This window comes from Acomys russatus, chromosome 7 (assembly GCF_903995435.1).
Source record: "Acomys russatus chromosome 7, mAcoRus1.1, whole genome shotgun sequence".
Lineage (NCBI taxonomy): Eukaryota > Metazoa > Chordata > Mammalia > Rodentia > Muridae > Acomys > Acomys russatus.
Window position 1 is genome coordinate 39032336 of NC_067143.1, and position 20114 is coordinate 39052449.

Here is a 20114-nt window from a genome sequence, read left to right on the forward strand (position 1 = left end):
TACCTAAGCCGGGAGGGGAAAACTTCTTCTGGTAGGCTTATGACTGGACTAAACACTAGCCTGCATTTGCTTTCAAGGTTTGTTATAATTGATGCAAATACCCCTTTGGCCATGCCAGCAGACTCTTCAGCTCCGTCGGTGAGCCGGCTGGGAGACGATCTCCCATGCCGCCTCCCCTGCTATTACACTAAGCCCATTGAAAGGCTTTTCTGGAGTAGTCTCTTCTTAATTACTTTTTATTATTATAGCCTGAGCTAGTAATACACATAAAGGTCTGGTGGTTGGAAGAATTATATACTTGTCAAGCCTTTAGGGTCAAGAGTCTCAGCACCTCAGGCCCGGGAGCTGTAACACTGGGTGTTACCAAAGGCTGAGGAATGTGATACTTAGATTGCCTAGGAACTGCAATGCCAGCTGTAGTCAAGAGCTAAGGAATTCCAATCCTTTAGACTGGCACAGGGCTTTAACACTTGCAGGGCTAAGAATCCTTTTACCGAAGGCCTGCACGAGAGCCCCAACACTAAAAGACGCCCTCCCATTGCTGCTTCGGCCTGCTAGCGCATGCTGCTACCAAACACCAAGTGATACGAAAGTTACAGTAGGAGCAGCACTTATGAAAATTTCTCCCCTCCCGTCACTTTCTAGTCCCCCCCCACACACTAAAGGGTACCCCTGCTATCAAGTAGAAGATGGCTCTCAAGTGTCCTCTGTTTACTCAGGGAAGTCCCAGGGCTATTATCCTTCCAAAGTGCAGAAGTAGGCTTGCCTGAATTTGGACTTGTAGTTGCCATTGGAATCTGGCCAATTTTTCACATGCACGAGAAACATGTCACAGTCCATCTTAGTGCTAGAGACTTACAGAAAGAAAGACTAAAAAGGAGGAGCCTAGCCATCCTTGGTCCCACAGATCATTTCAGTGGAACCAGTGGCTTTGTGGAAAGGAGGAGGGTGATGACAGCAGCAGTGTCTCTTCAGGCCTGAGCAGAGACACCAACTCGAAACAGATGTTGCCAGCTGATGAACAGTAGCATCTTCCCAGGCTAGAGCATCACACTGTGGACATCTCATCCCCCATCATGCTGGCTCTAGGAACAACTACACAGCTGGAAGGCTGCTGATGGTAAAAGGGAGAATATGGAGACAGGCACCAGCAGACAGAATTGGGCCTGCCTTGGGGCGTCTCTGGATCCCAGAAGATGAAGCACTCTCCACAATGGTAGGACATCTCTGATAACTTCTCAGGGACTCTCTCAGCATCCCAGACATCAAGAATCCAGGCCTTGGACACCACTGGGCATGCCCATTTGCTAAGTGCATTTCCATTTCCCAACTACATGACAAGTGCCAGCTTGGCTGTCCTCATTTGCCACACGGGGAAAAAAAAAAAAAAAAAGCGTCCAATTACGCTCTGAGACCTTGGAGAGCTGCCAGCACTGAAGTGGCTTTCACAGCAGGATCGATCTGTGACACTGCCACTCAGGGATGCCAACAGGGCCCTCTGCCCCTTCCTGGCAGACTGTGTCCTGAGGAAATAGTGTTGCTTTGCTGATGATGTCATGCTCTAAGCAGAACAAAGTGCTGCATACTTCTCAGTCCAGTCCAGGTAGCACGGGGCTCGTACTCCAATGGGCAACTATAATTACATTCCCTGGAGATATGCCTGGGCTTGGAGAGATGGAATCATCTGGGTGGTGACAGTAGCACTATAAGCTGCTAATAGAAACGGTGTGCTTGATGCCTCCAAGCAACTCATTCACAGGATGAGCTGGGAGGCTGTAATTAAGAATTTATATCACTTGGGCTTACTAAGTGGCCCCAAGCTATGATGGGAGGACCCTTCTGTGACTTGACTACATTAGCTGGTAATGTGCTGTTTCTGGCTGGATGCTGTGGACACAAGTCCTACGTCCAGCTCACCCACAACACAAAGCAGGCAGCCAGTGAGACTCCATCCTAAGTCAAAGAGACCACTTATGAATTGTGATGCCAGGCCCATCTTGTCACCTGAGGCAGGTGAAGGAATTTCATCAGGGCTTTTTGGTAGGTCCAGCCTTCAGCCTGGAAAGGAGCGGATGCAGGAGAAATAACAGTTCTCTCATCAGAGAGTGCTTTGTAAAAGAGCATTCTGTGGACCCGTCTAGGGTAAAGATGTAGGTCACCCTTCATGATACACCATTAGAGTTCTCTCTCTCTCTCTGTTTGTATATACATGTATACAGACACGTGTGTTTCAGATAGACACACATGTCTGTGTGAAGGCCAGAGAACAATCTTAGCTGTTCTTCCTCAAGTTCCATTTTTTTGTGTGTTTGAGACATGGTCTCTCATCTAGGATTTGCCCGGTAGTCAGCAAGCCCCAGAAATATGCCTATCTCCACTCCCCCATGATGGGGATTAGAAGTGCACACACCACCATGATGATGGCCTTTTTTTTTTTTTTTTTTTTTAAAGTAACACAGCTTTCTCTCCAGCCATGATGAATAGATTTTTGTTAAGACATATACTGCTTTAAAAGATGACTCTGAATCAGGGGAAATAAGTACTCCTTTTAAAGCATTTTCTCTTTAGAACTTTATGGTACCCACAAGATATGCAAGTGCTAAGTCACTGCCGGCAGTAGACAACAAAGTAAAAGTGACGGTAGCCAGTGGCTCTGCCTGCCTTGGATGGGCAGCTCAGTGGGATCACACAGCTTGAAGGAGAGGAGGGAAGGCTGACGGTACAGTCAGTGCTGCTAAATTAGGATGGATGCAGAATCCCACAGTTAGAAGAGGTGTCTGAAGCCAGCCCGGGGCTGGGCAGGAGCCTGGGTCTGCCATGCTTGCCTGCCCATTGCAACACTTTCTCCCGCTTCGCAGTCTGAGGAGCAGCTTGAAGCCTCTGGTCCTGCATTTGGGACTTGGTAGTGGCATATCAGAGTCTTCCTTAACCCTCCCTGGCTCCCTCCCACCTGCCTGGATGCTCAACTCAGCTTTCTGCCATTGGTGGAGCAGGGCTCCAAGTGCTGTCTTCTGATGTCCTCTTTCCACTGCCTGCCAGTGACTGTCCCTTCAGTTCAGTGGCCATCTGAATGTTCAACCCGAGTCTGTCTTCAGCCCTACCCTCTCCTCTGGGCTCCAGAGTTATACAGCCAACTGGCTCCTTATCTTTTCCATTAGTTACCTGGCTGACACCTCAGTCTAGAAAGGACGACGCTCCCCTTTACCCTAAGGAAGCTGCCAGCCATCTTTCCCGTCTTTGTAATGGCACCCTACTTCTCCACGAGGACAGGCATAGCACAGTCCCATATCTGACCCATCTCATTGTTTTATACTCTACGTGTGGCTGGCTGTACACCATAATATATATCTACATGGATATTATATATCTCAATCGCACTGTCACCTGAACGTCATCCCACTTGACCTTTCTTTTTCTTTACCAAGTACCAAAACAAACTCTTTTCCATCCCTCCTTGATCTCTACCATTTTCCCTTTCAGATTTTGCTCGTGGTGAGGAGTCCTGGACCCACTCTTGCATGAATTTAAGCAGTAGCTATATACAAAACATTCTACTGAAAGTCAGGGAGGTGCAAAGAGCCATAAATCATCTGGGCCAAAGTGGCTCATGCTTGTAATCCCAGACCTCAGGAGGCTGAGACAGGAGGACCAAGACTTGGAAACTATGTAGCTGGGCTACGTAAGTGGCTATCTTTAAAAAAAAAGGGGGGGGGGACGGGCTGGAGAGATGGCCCAGCGGTTAAGAGAGCACTGACTGCTCTTCCAGACGTCATGAGTTCAATTCCAAGCAACCACATGGTGGCTCATGACCATCTATAATGTGATCAGATGCCCTCTTGTAGCATGCAGGTGTACATGCAGGCATAGCATTGTATATATAATAAATAAATAAATATTTTTTTTAAAAAAGAGTCAAAGAGGTATAAATCAGTTTCTATCCTCAGGATGATGTAATTGAACTATGAAGTCAAGCCACTTGCATTTTAAACACAAATCAACAGGGCATGGAATGTGGCTCAGTCAATAGAGTGCTTGCTCAGCATAAAGGGAAGTTCTAGATTTGAGCGCCCAGCACCATGTAAACCCTGTGTGGTGGCCCACACTCATCATGTCAGCCCTTAGGAAGTAGGTGCAGGAGGATCAGAATTTCAAAGCCATCTGCAGCTATGTAAGTTTGATGTCAGCCTGGAACACACGAAACCCTGCCTCAAAAAACACAACACAAGATCAAACAAACAAAAAACCTAATCAGTAATAGTTGGGGGCCAATTAAAAACATGAGTTGTTACATGAAACTAAAGACTAAGCACGGGCTCAGTGGTTTCAGTACAAACCATGGTGAGGAATACAGAAGCTGGAGAGGCAAGGCATGTGAAAGGCCTTGAAGGACTGTCAGGGAAAAAAAATCAACAGGCACCGACGAGTAGGGTTAGTGCAGACTAACAAGGTGGAAGAGGAGGGGTCAGGAGTCCAAAGCCAGCCTGCGCTGTACTGAGAAATCTTGTCCCCAAAAGCCAGAGGCTGAAAGAATGGCTCAGTGGCAGAGCACTTGCCTGGGAGCCACAAGTCCTGGATTCAATCCCCAGCACAACCTCCCCAAAAAGGGCCAAACATGTGCTGATGTGGTAGTACACACTTTTAATCCCAGCACCTAGGAGGCAGAGGCAAGAGGATCTTTGTGAGTTCGAGGCCAGCCTCATCTACACAGCAAGTTTCAGGACAGTTCCAGGGTGACATTTAAAAAACCAAAGCAGAAACTTAAAGAACAAGAAAGAGAAAAAGGGGGATAGTACAGCTCACACGAAGGTGTGAAAAGGGAATGGGTGGGAAATGGTGAATTACTAAGAGGGACGGGAGGTAAAATGGGAGCATTCTCAGGCCGGATCAAGAACTGGGGTATATTTCTTGTCTGAAGTTGAGAGCACAAGGTCAAGTGACCCCCCACCCCCACCCCCCGTGGCCTTGGCCTCTGCCACCCAACAAACCTCATCCTACAGATGAAGGAGCGCCGAGAGCCCATACACATGCGCATGGACGACTGCTGCCCTTCCTTCTTCACTGTCCCCGTCTTCAGGTCCAGGATGCGGCCTGAAGAAGAGAGAACAGTAGCATGTGAGCCTCTGCCTGAAATTAGGGTTGGAGAGGAAGGGGGGAGAGTTCTCCAAAGCTCTGTCACGCCAGGTCAAGCCTGGCAAGGCTGAAGCAGACTATTTTCTTGGCATCCCCAGTGTTCTTTGGCAGAAGCTCGCCGAGAAATAGAATCCATACGGTTCATAAGGCCTTGTTTTCTTCAGTGCAACCTCTACTTGTCAGCTGTACTGTTGGAATGCCTGTACCCCAAGTCACTCTAGTTTGGCCTCCTCCTCCCTCAGTCCAGTGAAAACAGTCTTTGCCAAGGTCACTGACAACCTCCCCACTGCCGAATCCAAAACACATCTTTTGTTTTTGATCTGGCAGCTTTGCTGAAATTTGTAAGTTATACACAGATCTCCTTAAAAAACAAGCAAACAAAACAAAAAAACCCCTACCAAGCCAGGCATGGTGGCACTCACTTTTAATGTCAACACTCAGAAGGCAGAGGCAGGTAGATCTTGGAGTGCTATGGCCAGCCTGGTCTATTTAGTGTGTTCCAGGCAAATTAGGGATGCACAGGGAGATTCTGTCTTAAAAAACACACAGCCCTCCCAACCTGGGCTCCTCTCTCACTCTTTCCCTCCGCGTCCTTTCCTTCTCTAGGGGCTCTATCTCCTCTGTCTTTTCTTCTGTCTTCTATCTCTTCTATCGCAACGCATCCCTTGTGCAGTTTTATTCATGTCAAAGTCTTAGAGGTGGTCACCTCTGGGTGCCAGTGACCTAGTGTCTTCTCCTACAGCAGCCATTCAAAGTCCCCTGCCAGGTAAAGCTACATCTCTGGCTGTTAGCTTTGCAGCTACAAGGCAGCTTCCCTAGCTCCTTCCAAAACAGGCTCCCAAGAGCAGAAAGTGTAGTCTGAGCCGGGAAGCTAGACACTGTCTATGCTCTCTCTCCTTACCGTGCGCTCAGCTTGTCTTCTGCCCCTTGGCTTCACCCGCCCATCTTACTTTCACTTGAGAGGAAGAAGTACTGTAGAATTTCTGTGTATGCCTCTGACAACAGCGAGATTTTGTTCTCTCCACTGATCCCTTTCCCACTCAGCCACTCCTCATGTCTCCAGTCCCTGTTATCTACCACCTCCAAGATATAAACAATGTCACAGGTCTCTTTCATCATGGAGTGGAGAGCAAATGAAACCTTCAGTGAACCGAAGGTCCAATCTTCTCTTTTTATCTGCAGGCAGCTTGTTCTATTTACACTCATTGTCCGTTACTTGCCCTCCTCCCAGTGGTAGACCCCTGCAAGCTGCCTTTACCCACTACAGCTCTATGGATACCACCTAAGCCAGGCCACAGAGACATCTCTGTGCCAAGTGTAAGAAAACATGTCTTGGCCTCTTTCCTCTCTGTCCCTCTCTTCAACATGGCCCCGATGGCAGTCTTGCCATGGGACACCAAGACTTCCAGCTAGCTCCTCATTTATGGGGGTGCATCCTCTTCTTCACCTCTTGCCCTTTCTTGATGCTCAGCCATGGACCTCTCTTCCCCATTTCCCTTGAGTGGTCTTCGATGACTTTTTTTCTACTACCTCCTACATACTGATGATATTATGGTGCCCATCTCTATAGGTCAAAGACACTCCCTTTTAACCAAAACTCTATGGTAGCTCCTCTGATTGCCTGTTAAGTTGGCCTCAGCTTTTGGCTTCCTATTCTGGCCCAAAGGGTACAGTTTTAGAAAGACTCCTTTAAGGCAAGTCAGTGTTACAAGTTTGTGTGAGTGAGTCCAAAGGTTCATGTCTTAAATACTTGGTCCCCTGAGTGGCATTACTGACTATGGTGAAATTGTAAAAGGTACGATGTACCTCTGAAGACTGTGGGACCATGGGCTCTCCTTCCTTGGATGAGCTAGCTTGTGAGTTAGGCACGTACACTCTGGGCCATACCCCCACCATTGTCATTTATCACTCCATCAGAGGTTCAGAACATGATTGAGACCACCATTTCTCTGACTGGAACCTCCAAAGCCATCAAAGCAAGCATTTTATCTTTAATAATTATGCTAGGTATTTTATCATAGTACTGGGAAGCTGAGTAATACTGGGCAAATACCCATGCGTAGTCTCTGACCTCCATTGATATCTTATCACCGTGGCCTGCATTCAGTAAGGACTCTGCTGAAAGGGTCTAGCAAGACTTCTCTTCACTCTAATGTTTATTCTTAGTAATTCCCCACCCACTTAGTCCTCACCCTTCCTTCTGTTCCAAATTTCTGTTTTTCTTGCTGGAGTCAGAGTTCAGTCCTATCTCTTCCCTCACTGCAGAACTCCACTACTGTGGTTCTCACAGCCTTCACCATGGCCTTGAACAGACTCTTCCTCAGCACAGCCAGCCCCTCTTAGAAGCTTCAATGTGTCTAGCCATTTCTTAGGCATCACGGACATTCTATCATTCACAGGTGCAAACAAATATGTCTTCCTTCCAAAGCTGCCCTTTCCCCTTACTGGTCATCCTCAACTGCTCAAATCCTCCGCTGAAGAGCAGGAGGGACTGCAGAGATAGCTCAGCAGGAAAGAACACTTGCTCTGCGAGCATGAGATCCCGAGTCCAGACCTCAGCACCCATGTAAAAATAGCTGGGCATGGCTACAGATGTTTGGAATCCAAGGGGTGTTGGGGAATGGAAACAGGAGGTTTTCTGGGACTTGATGACTGCCAGCCTAGATCAAGGTTCAGTGAGAGGGAAGTAAGGTGGAGTGATAAACAGTCAACATGGTAGACTTAAACACACGGCCATACCCTTTCTTGAAAAATCTCTCCTGCTCCCCACCAGTCATCTCCAAAAATCCATACCCCATACCCCAGTATGAAAGTAGACAGTCTGACCCCTGCTCACCTCATGGCCATTCTTGGCCTTGCCTAGGGCCTGGCTACCTGGTGCAATGCATGGCTCCCAGCGTGCTCCAGGGTGTTCCCTTGGCCCTGAGCAGCTCTCTCCTTGACTGACTGCAAGCATTTCATCATGACACTTACTTGTTACCTCAGTGATGACGAACAGTCACTCAGCACCAATAATGCACTGCACTAAGCACAGAGATGGCCGTTATTACAGAGCTAAGGAGATAGGATGGAACCAAACAGACAGAAATGTGGAGAACAGACTTTCAGACAAAGATAAATTGCTAATGAAGGACACAGGGTATGAGAAAGTGGCCCGAGAGCACCCTCCTCTGAATCAGTTCCATGAATTCCCTCTCAATAGAAAGAGAAGAGTATTGAGAAATACCTTCCCCCCAGTTTGGGCTTGCTGTGCTAACAGAGATAGGACACGAAGGCCAAATATGTGCAACACATGCAGGCACCTCCCTGGCCTGAGCTTCTGAGGCAAAGCTATGCTTTCCCGAGCTGGCTTTCTGGTACTGTTCTGGGACTGTTTAGACTGGGCTTATCAGCTTGCTCTCCTCATCCCTGCGGTACTCTGAGACTTGACAGCACTCTCTGCAGATGTGCACAGCTGTAAGGTGCATGCTCTATACTCAAAGCGAGGTGTGTGCACACACTTCAGCCCTTTCCGGAGACGGTACTGAACTTGAGAGTTGCAAGTGACCCAGAGCCCTGCTGACTGTGCTGTCTGCTACTCTGGTTTTGACACCTGTCCATCTCATTCACAGACAGCATCTTTTACAGCCCCTTTAGTGTAAACCCGTCACTTGCTTTATCATCAACCAAATGGCAAAAGGTTTCAGCTGTGAGGCAGGAGGCAGAAGGGTCTGTCAAATACCAAAGTGCTCTGAAAATAAACCCCAGCTGCGAAGTCGGCTCGGGGCGCAACATGAGGAAATGAACAAATACATCTCCTGTGATCTGCTGTGGGGACCCCGAGAGACAACTGCTCCAACGTTTGTTTCTCCACGTGCTTCTTGGGTTTCCATGAGAACAGTGAGGCCCCTCTCCAGGCTCCTCAGGAATGTAAGCATGCTTGACTGTCCTGTAGGTGGATGAACTGGATCTGACAAGTAACGGTAGCAGTGGAGATGCATGAAGGCAGGTGGCCATCCCTGGCACTGGGCCCTGAATCCCAATGTGAGCTGATATGAATGGCTCACCATGGGATCCCAAAAGGAATGAACATGGAGACCATGCTGATGTTTAACTTTTTTGACACATGAAAGCCTTGGGGATGGTTGGTCTGGATGTCCAGGCCAGTGCTGACTTCTTCCATACCCCCATCCTCGTCATGAACAGGATAACTTGTTTTCATGAAGTTCCGGGGACTGAACACAGTGCCTTCCTCAGGCTAGGGAAGCCCTGCTGAGCAACATCCCTAGCCCACAATGGGAGGACTTGGTCTCTCACACCTGTGTCTCTGCCTTTCACCTTCCATCCTGTTTTCCTTGGCTGAACCCTTAGCATCTCCTCTTTCCATGATGCTTGGTCCATGTCCCTTCTCTCCTCCCCACAAGGTCTTCCCAGAGTCTTCTGAATGCTTCCCTCTGAAGTAATGTGACCTGCAAACACTCAGCTCTTCACAGAGAGATTCCCGCAGTAAGATCCAGGCTGATCTCTTGCCTCCAAGCAGCAGTACCCGGGGACATGAAGCTCTTGTTTCCCCACACACAGCTCTCTCCCTCAGACCTCTGCCCATTTTGCCCTTGCACCTACTGTACCGACCTGCCACGCCTCTGTTACTGCAGTCTTCCTTCCTCCTTCACTTTTAATGTATTCTTTCTTTTAGGGATGCTGTGGACGGAGCCCAGGATTTTGCACTCTACTACTGAGCCATATCCCAAACTGGTCCTCTTTTACTTTAGAATCTCGCAAATCACTCCCTTTCTTTCTCCTCACTTCAAGACCTGCCATCATGCCCTGGAGTCTCAGAGTCCATATCCTAACACACACATACACACACACACACACACACACACACACACACACACACACACACACACACACCATACTCAGTACTCACTCTCCTCCATCCAGAGGCTACTGGTCTCTCCTCCAGGGAGCGCCTCCCTCACCATCACATCTATTGTTTCTGTGTGTGAAATTTTATGTCAATATCATCACTGGGCCACAGCTTTCCAATCTGTTACCACCCGCAGTCTGGTCCTCCTGTGTTCTGATTTGATGTGAAGGCTTTTGTGTTTGAACACTTGCTCCCCAGCTAGCAGCACTGTTTAGCAATGCTATGAAATCTTTGGAACATAGGCCTAGGCCACTGGAGGCCATATAGGCAGCTCTGCTTGCTGGTTTGGCCAGGAGTTAAGAAGCTTGGCCATATGCCTCTATCACCATGAACTCCGCCATGATGTTCCCTCTATGATGGTCTCAAACTGTGAACTAACACAAGTCCTTCCTCTACGAAGCTGCTTCATAGACACATGTCACAGAGATGAGTAAAGTAACTAATACATGCCACTTCCCTGTTCTATGAATTCTGTGAGCGTCTAGTCATAAGGCATCCATTTCCTCATACAGACATGTGGCCCTGGCACCTGGCACCTAAGCCAGGAGGGCTCGAGTCATGCAACAGCGGCCTTTACCACAGGGGCCCCAAGCACTTTCCAATACATCTGTAAAAGGCTATCTTTTTGGATCTGTTAAATGAAGGAGAGGCAGCAGTGAGTGAGAAGAGCGAAACCTGCTATTTCACAAGGAACAGCAGAAAGATCCAACACATAGCTCTTCCACATGGCCGGATGGGCGCTAGAGCAGGTCACTTACTCTTTTTATTTCTTTGACTGGAAAATAGTCACGTACCCCTACTTCAAAGGGTTGTGTGAAGAAGATCCAACTTACACCAGCGTCCACTAGGGCTCTAGAGTGCAAAATACCGACAGGTTCTATGCAACACTGTCTGAACCCCAAGAGGACAGCCTCATGGACCAGAAATCTACAGCAGGGTGCATCTCTGAAGGCCTCTGGTCTGGCACAATCCCTGCCTTGTCTAGGAGACAGGACATCAAGCCAGCCCAGAATAGGGAGAGCTCGGCCTCAGGCTGAGAGCTATGTGAACTTAGTCTAGTAATCTTCTCCTGAGATGATTTTCTGTTCTGTAAGTAACATGATCACTGTAGAAGACTAAAGTGTTCTACGTCACCCACACATATACCCATATATTCATACACCCATCAAGTAAAATCCCAGATAATTTTCTACAGAGAAAAAACACACTTTCCATGTAGGTGCACTTACTGTCAATTTTTTCCTCTACATGCTTGCTCTTCATTTTAATTAGATGAGGTTTCATGGATACACTTTCCCACTTCACGTCACTTAGCATAAACTAATAAGGGATTTTGTAACAAATCTCATTTTCATGGTTTCTTAAAATATTTTGCATGGAGAATTTACATGAAAAAGTTATTCCAACATTTTCCATATAGTAAGGCTGTTGTGGTGAACATCTATATGCACATGCATGTTTACTTGTTGGTACACACACATATGTATATATACATTTGTGTATATGTACATGTGTGAATGTATTTGCATGTGTGTGCATATGTGCACATGCACATGTTTGTATATCTGTGTTTATATCCATGTGTATTTGTATATAAATGTGTGTACATGTGTATACATGCATATATATATATCTGTATCTATGTATGTACATATACATATATGTGTATGCTTGAATATATGTACATGTGTACATACATTCATGTTTGCATATGTATATTTGTGTCTACACATGTGCATATGTACTTGTATATGCATAGCATGTGTAAGCAAATGTACATATTTATACGTATATTGTCTCAGCTTAGGATAAGTTTTCCGACATGCAATCTCTGCGTCATTAGACTACCCTTACTTTATCTCAAACCTCCAAAGCTCATGGTGAGCCTCACTCTCAACACGTTAGTGTTCAGTTTCTCTACCCCACTGTCTTAGTTAGGGTTTTATTTCTGTGAAGAGACACCATGACCAGGGCTACTCTCATAAAGGAAATCACTTAACTGGGGCCAGCTTACTGTTCATAGGTTTAGTCTGTTATCATCATGGCATGAAGCACAGCAGCACACAGGTAGACATGGTGCTGGAAAAGTAGTTTCGTGTTCTACATTTGGATCCTCAGGTAGCAGGAAGAGAGAGGCCTGGCTAACCCTCAAAGCCCACCATGACACACTTCCTCTAGCAAAGCTCCACCTCCTAATAGTGCCATTCCCTCTCAGCCTGCAGTGGCCAATTTCATTCAAACCACCACACTCATTACATGGTGATAAAAATGTCACCCATCTACCTTAAGGTTTTGAACTGTAAATTTCCTCAGATAATGAAAAAGTAGGAAAGGCTTGAGCACTGGGATCAGCTGAAATCTGGCCCACCATCTGCTTTTGTAAATAAAGTTTTAATGAAAAACAGTCCTTCCCACTCATTTGTTTCTGATCCATGGCTACATTCAAACTACAAGGACCAAGTTGAGTGATCATGGTAGAGACTACACAGTTCACACAGATATCCATCACCTGACCCTCTACCAAGAGACATTTAAAAGATTCTAGAGCAGTGTGTCTTTTCCTGTGAGCATATGCTCTTTTCATAACATTTTTGGTAAGCTGGCTTTTAAGTTTTATTTTTCTTAGTAGTGACTTTTTGAAGAAGAAGAATCAGAAGTTTGTCTTGGATAAGATTACAAAAGAAGACTCTGTGCACATAAAAATGCTCCCCAGGCTACAAGAGAAATACAAATATAAATTAGAAATATTTCATCAAAAGAACCTTGAGAAAAACCAAAAACATCTTATCTTGGTTTTAAGAGGAAAACCAAGATAGCAAGGGAGAAAAACAAGAAAAAAGATATTCAGTGACAAAAACGGAAGTAATGGTCCCACAAAATGACAATATTTGATGTGGTTCCAAAACTATGTGGCCCCCTGAAATGGGGACTCAGGGGTTGAGAATACTTTTGTTGGTGTTCCTGTGTTCTCAAAAGGTTGACTCCCACCATCCTAGCAGCTATGCACACAGGAAAAAAAAAAACACCCCAGCGCAGGGACCCAAGCAGTGTGCAAGGAGCCTGGGAGAGTGTGGGATAACAGGCTTTCCACTGCTAAAGGTGTGTTTTAACCCTCTGGACTGCTGTAACAAAATGCCTGCCTTGGACAGGGTAATTCGTAAACAGTTGGCTTTATTGTTCACAGTTCTGGAGGATGAGAAGATCAAGAACCAGGCAGTGGCAGCTCTGATGTGAGACGAAGGCCTGCTCTTCACAGAACCCATCTTACCACTGCATCCTTGTGAGGAGAACGAGGCAACAAGCAGGCGCCCACGAGTCTTAGTCATCAGAGCACCGTGGTCTGAACCAGAAATGTCCCCCACAGGCTCGTGTTTTGACTGCTCAGTCTGAAGCTGACACTGATGGGGCGGGTATGGAACCTCTAAGACATGGGGCCTGAGAGGAGTAAGGGGAAAATGGGAGGGAGGGAGGAATGAGAGGATACAAGGGATGGGATAACAATTGAGATGTAATAGGAAAAAATTAATAAAATATATTTAAAAAAAAGAAAAAACAAAACAAACAAACAAAAGAGATGGGGGTCTGACTTGGGGAAGTGGGCCACTAGGGGTGGACCTTGAAAGTGGCACCCAGTCCTGGGTCCTGCTTTTCTCTGCTGTCTTTCCTCTGTGAGGCTAAGCAGTTGCCTCTGGCACGCAGTCCAGTTGCCACTGATGTCCTGCTGATGGACCTGGCTGCTACAGACTGAACTTTCTGAAATTCTGAGACAAAACAAACATCTCCTTCCTTAAGCTGTTTCTGTTGCGTGCTTTGGTCACAGTGATACAAAAATAGCTGACATAGGTACTAACGCCATCAGCCTCTCATGGGATAATCACCCCGTACAGGACCTGTCTCAATGCTCACAGTAAGTGAGGGTAAGCATCAGTATGGGAATTAGGGAGACAACAACATTCAGATCACAGCAGGTGGGTATACTTTCCTCACAGTTCATAACAAATGGCAGGCGTTTGGGCAATGCATCAATCGCTTCATTAGTTCTAGTCAAGCCAGTTCCGCTCCGAAGCAAAGGAAGAGAGCATGGAAGGCAGCAGAGCTGGTATTCATATCTTATAGAGCCAACAACTTGCCCTCATCCCCTTTGTGCAAGTCCACAAGTTCAATTAGAGGCAAGACTAATATGAGGTTCTGTGGCTGTGGTAGCTTGAATTAGAATGCCCTCATGTATTCGTGTTCTTAGTGCCCAGTTGATGAACTGTTCGGAAGGATTAGGAAGTTGGAGTGGGTATATCTTTGTTGGAGGAGGTCGGTCACTTAGAATGAGCTTTGAAATTTAAAAAGCCCATGCAAGGCCCAGTGTAGTGGTTTGAATGAAACGGCCCCCACAGACTCATAAGGAGTGGCACTACAGGAGGTGTGGCCTTGCTGGAGGAAATACGTCACTGGGGGTGGGCTTTGAAGTTTTAAATGCTCAAGCCAGGCCCAGTGCTATTCTTTCTTCCTGCTACCTGCTGATCCAGATGTAGACCTCTCAGTTACCTCTCCAGCACCACGTCTGCTTGTGCGCTGCCATGTTTCCTGCTATCATAAGGGACTAAACCTATTAATTGTAAGCCAGCCCCAATTAAATGTTTTCCTTTATAAGAGTTGCATTGTGGTCATGGTATTTCTTCGCAGAAATAGAAAGCCTAATTAAGATATTAAGATACCCTGTCTCTGTCTCTCTGTCTCTGTCTCCCCCACCTCCCTGCCCCACTGCCTACGGATCAAGATGTAAAACCCTCAATAATGGCTCTAGCACCATACCTGCCTGCTTCTGGCCATGATGATAATGGACCAACCCTCTAAAACTGGAAGCCAGCCCCCCCCCGCAAATGCTTTGTTTTATAGTTGCCTAAGTCATGCTATCTCTTCACAGCAATAGAACAGGGATTAAGACAGTGAACTTTAACATCAAAGAATTAGAGAACTAACCACACAGTCTACACAGACCCAATATTACACAACAAATGGCTACACATGTGATTATACAATAAATCCAGGAAGTAGCTCACAGTGCTCTCCCAGGGAGGAACACTGTCTAGTTAGGTTCAGCTGTCATATTGACACAACCTAGAATAAGCTGACAGAGTTTCAATGGAAGGTTTGGCCAGATCAGAGTGTCTGTGGAGGACTGTCTTGATTGGTGATATATGTGGAAGAGTCCAAACCCACTGTGGGCATCACCATCCCTACGCAGGTGAATTTGGACTATATGAGAAAGCTAGCTGAGCATCTCTCACACACACACACACACACACACACACACACACACACAGAGAGAGAGAGAGAGAGAGAGAGAGAGAGAGAGAGAGAGACAGAGACAGAGACAGAGAGACAGAGACAGAGACAGAAACAGACAGAGAGAGATAGGAATTGACATTCCTCTATGGTTCCTGTCTTGAGTTCCTGCTCTGATTTCCCTCAACAATGGATTATAACCTGGGAATTGTAAAAATGAAGTAAACCATTTTCTTTCCTAAGCTGATTTTGGTAAGAATTTTTATTACAGCAACAGGAATCAAACTAGAACAAGAACAAAGAAAGACATTTAGAAGCTAGCCTTAGTGGGAAATAAAAATAAAAACCTTACCACTGACCCCCCAAACTGTTGAACCACAGAGGTAAAGGAAGACAGATTAATTCTCTGTAGGTTACTATTGTGAATACGGTCTGGGCAGTGCAGTTCCCTTCTGTCTGTGCCCTAGGCAGATGATCTCAACAATGTCCCCTCCTTGGGAGGCTTAATTTTTCCCATGCGGAAACTGAAGTCCAGATAAAGATGGTTCCACAGCCGACGTGTAGGGAGTTGGGCTATTAACTGCACAGTCCAACCTCTATATAAGAGCTTGATGCCTGTCACAGAAGAAGAGACAGTGCCCACCAGAGAGAGGCATGTGGCCAGTGAGGGGACAAAGGTCAGCCATCTGCAAGGGACTGTGGCTAACCTGTGTCTGTTTCAGGGTCAGAGACCTAAACTAGAGGAATCAGGCTTTGGTTTGGTTTGGCAATTCTTTCTGTGTATTTGTTTATTGCCTTTTGATTTTTCCTTTGACTTAATAGAGTCATTTTGGACCATTCTAGCCTGTCTCAGCAGTTCCTAGGAGAGTGGGGTCAGGGAGGTGAATGTTTGCATGTCCATTTGGGTGGAATTATAGAAAGAACAGTTCTCTCAAAGCAGGCACAGTCACAACTGCAACCACATCTTCCTGTTTTGCCCAGGCTTTTAGTTATTATACTCCGAGCTAGCTTTCATTCTCAAAACACGGTACTGTGAGCAACAGATGATCCACCCAGTAACCCTGTACAAGGTGCTAGCAAAGGAAGAATGCAAGTGAGAAAGGAGCCCTCCTTCCTCACAGATGCTAAGCTGCCTCCTGGCTCTCGCTCAAGCCTGACTGCTCGTAGACAGGGCTCCAGTTTATTTACAGGGATAGAGGGTAATGCTATAAAAGCTCCTCAATCCTAAGTATGCCTTCAGTGCAGTACCTGCTCCCCCCCAAGGGAAGGGAATAAGGGAATGTAGCTGAACTTGCTCACTGAGGGTTCAAGTTCATGTTAGTTCAGTTCAGCAGGGGTGGGGCAGGTAGGTGGGGGTTGTTAATACTCACGCACAGTTAGAAAGCTCCAGTCTTCCACAGAAATGTTTTTCTGTGGCCCAGATGGAGCTGTTGGCTGTACCTGATAGCCTTTTGGCCTGAACTCCCTGCAGGCCGACACTCACTAAGAACCCTGAATGGGCCACATTCAGAGGTTCGGCTTGCAGCAAACACTTGGAGACTAACTCGAAGCAGAAATCCTAAGAAGTGAGAGTCTCTCTTTTCTCCTCTCTGAAACCCTTGCTCTGGAAGGAAGGGCCTTCTCTGTCACATCCATATCAACACACCCACACGCTGCTTATCAGCACTCAAGCACTTCTCCTCCCCCAGCCTTCATCAACGGGCTCCTCTGTGAGGATCTTAGAATCAAGGGACAGGCCGAGCCGAGCACGTACATGGAGAAGCATCCACCTCTGCCCATGCAGCTTCTTGGCAAGATTTGGTTCTGTGCAGTTCCGGGTTGAGGTTCTTGTTTCCTTGCTGGCTGTTGGCTGGGATCACTATGAAGCTCTCCACAGGTCCTATCAGCGGTACCTACGTGGGAATTTGGAGGGGGTTGCATGGCACCGTGCAGCACTGCTGCTACTTGGGTGATGACGTGCCTCATTTTCTATGTTAAAAAGTGTGAACCCAGAGAAGCAGTGGGTGAGCAGGTGTGTGTCCCCAGGACCCAGGTACCCTGTATACCTTAGGTTTCTGATAGCTCTAAACAAACAAACAAACAAACAAAAAAATCACAGCCATGTCTTGGGCAAGCTACAGTTGCACTTGAACGGCAATTGAATCACAACTCCTATGTGCTCCTATGGGTGTCCGTTTGTCCCTTTGTTCCCCGTTTTCTAAGGTACTGTTGCAGATTTAAGAATCCAGCCTCTGAGGAGAAGTCTCTACCCTGATCTTTCTTTCCGCAGCAATGGTTCCAAGCAGCATACAAGAACAAAGTTCCTGACATCTCAACAACCAGGAGGCACCAACCATAGGCCCCTTCTGATACGTGGGTCACCAAGTAGCAGATGCAGCTCCCCTAGCCAGGCTTTGTGTGGTAATCCAAGGCAGAGGAAAGATGGTAGCACGCAGAGAATGACAGGTTATGTATGGTACACCCCACTGGCCACTTTACAACTATTTGCCCACTGAAGTCGACATGGTTTGAAAATCTGCAGTGGACTCTGGCTTCCTGACCAGGGAGTAGTAGACTGGCGAGTTCACCCATATGGCATGAGATGCTCGACACTCTAGTCAGCAGGGGAGAAAGAGGCACTGGTAGTGTGATGAATTTAGTCAGGAATGGGCTGGGCGTAAAAAACCTGCCTCATCCTACCCATGGGCTAGGATTATCCCAAAGGGCAACAGAAAACCTTTTCTCAAAATAATATTATCAGAAGAGAGTGCACGGAAGTTCAGGAACCCTTAGAGGGTAGGTGAGGAGCAAGGATCTGTGATGTTCCTCCTTCCAGCAGAAACTCTGAAATGCAAGTGACAGTGTCAGCACAACAGCACAGTCTGGGAAGGCAAGATGTGGGGCTTCCCACCTAACTGTGAAACTAACTCAGCCGGAGCTGGAGAACAGTTGGGAGGAAAGTCTGCCCAGAGGCAGCCTGGGGTCAGAGAGAGGGGAGTCAGTGTGTGCCGAGGATCACAGATAGCAGAAGGGTGTCCTGGGTGGAGCTCTGAAATTACACAGAAGGCCACACTAAAAGGGAAGAGGCCCCAAGGTGTCGGTAACCGGGGAGAGCTTGGAGGCCCAGAGGCCGCAGGTGGGCCGGAGATGATGTAGGGGACAAGTGAGGACGGGGGTGGGGGGGTGGGGGGGGGGGGGGGGGGCCCCCGCTTAGTCTTCCCTGTCAGCCTGACTGCATTAAAAATCACCTGTAAGGATGTTTCCAGAGTTTTCCCTAAGAAGGAAGACCTGAATGTGGGTGGCACCAGTCCATGGTTGAGGATATCAGACTAAACAAAAACGGAGGCCTCACCTCTCTCTACTTCCTGCTGCGGCTTCACAGTCACATCTTCATGCCTTCCTTCAACAACAGAGGACCACATCCCTCCCTAAACCAAGAGCCAAGCAAGGTAAATCTTTCTTCCTTTAAGTTGCCTCTGCCAGGTATTTTCTCACAGAGATTAAAAAAAAAAGTCAAGAAATATAAAATGTTAAGCTGGGCAGTGGTCCCACACGCCTTTAATCTCAGCGCTCAGGAGGCACAGAGGCCTTTGAGTTCAAGACCAGCCTGGTCTACAGAGCGAGTTCCAGGCCAGCCAAGGCTACATAGAGAAACCCGACTTGAAAAAGCAAAGAGAAAAGAAAAGAACCCCACCAACATATCACCACCACAACAAAACAAACAAACAAAAAAGAAGTTAAACTTTCTGGAAGGTTCTACACATCTCTCTCCCTCCCTGCCTTCTTCCCTCTCTTTTTCCTCCCCTCTCCGCACACTCAGGCATGTGCCTCTGACAGCTCCATTCACACCTTCTTATTGTTGACAAGAGATAGTGAGTATGCCAGAGTAAAACTCCTGCTTCCTCAGAACTTCCCAGGGAAATTACCTGAGTTTTCCTTTAACATACATTGATAAGGTTTATTTTAGGAGCAGAAGTTTGTAACCTGAGCATTCACATCCAGCACTGCCCTTGTCACTTGGGGAACAACACTATCTGGAGGACAGTGTCCTAACTAGTGAGAAAACTCCAATCTACAGGAAATGCCTTCTGGGGGAGAAGGGATGATTGGTAGCCATGGTCCCATCCGCTCAGCAGAGCAATGCACCTTCATGCTTGGCAGGTGGAACTGTGCTCCAGGTTAGGAGCAGGTCATAGAGAACCATGCCACTCATCTTTTTCTTGCTTTTCTGACCACAGAACGTGGTGCTGGGTTTGGTTTAGATGCCAGTCTGTAACAGTGGAGTAACAAAAGAAAGAATCCCCGGTGAGCCTGAGCAGACTGGCAAGCAGCCACGTATGGGCCCCTGCCCCAGTGATACTCAGAAGGAGCTTTCAGGCCAAGCAGTCTGCTTTGTATTGTCAACCCTCTATCATTCACCCCCGCCCCCACCTCCTTCCATCTGGAAAAGGTGCTAATGAGGTGTTAATTAGCAAGAAGCAGGCAGTAGATGGCAAACCAGGGGCTGTGGCAGCCTGCAGGGAGCACCAGAGAGCAATCATGTCATAAGCAAAGGACAGAATAAAGCTAAGGGGAACACCTCTACCAAGGGGCAGACGAAGGGAACAGACCATGCCACCTCTACCACCTCAGCAGCTGGGCCCCTCAACTCTCAGCAGAGCCCCATAGATCTTTCCTGCACTTGAATTCCAAACATAATGTGAAATTACAGGGGCGCCTCCTGCTGCAGCCTGCTGCTCTGCTATTCATTATAAAATCATCACCCAACAGTCTCCCCCCCCCCCCAACCCCCACCCCCCTACGGCTGGCACCTCTT

At 47.2% G+C, this 20114-nt stretch overlaps 1 protein-coding gene across 1 annotated transcript in view; it reads right to left on the reverse strand.

Annotated features, from left to right (window-relative positions):
- Window positions 1-20114, reverse strand: part of Arnt2 (aryl hydrocarbon receptor nuclear translocator 2) — a 152159-nt gene that overhangs the window by 54213 nt on the left and 77832 nt on the right. The window contains exon 6 of the mRNA XM_051148863.1: window positions 4986-5088. Coding sequence (XP_051004820.1) covers window positions 4986-5088 — 103 coding nt within the window. The remainder of the gene's footprint in view (window positions 1-4985; window positions 5089-20114) is intronic.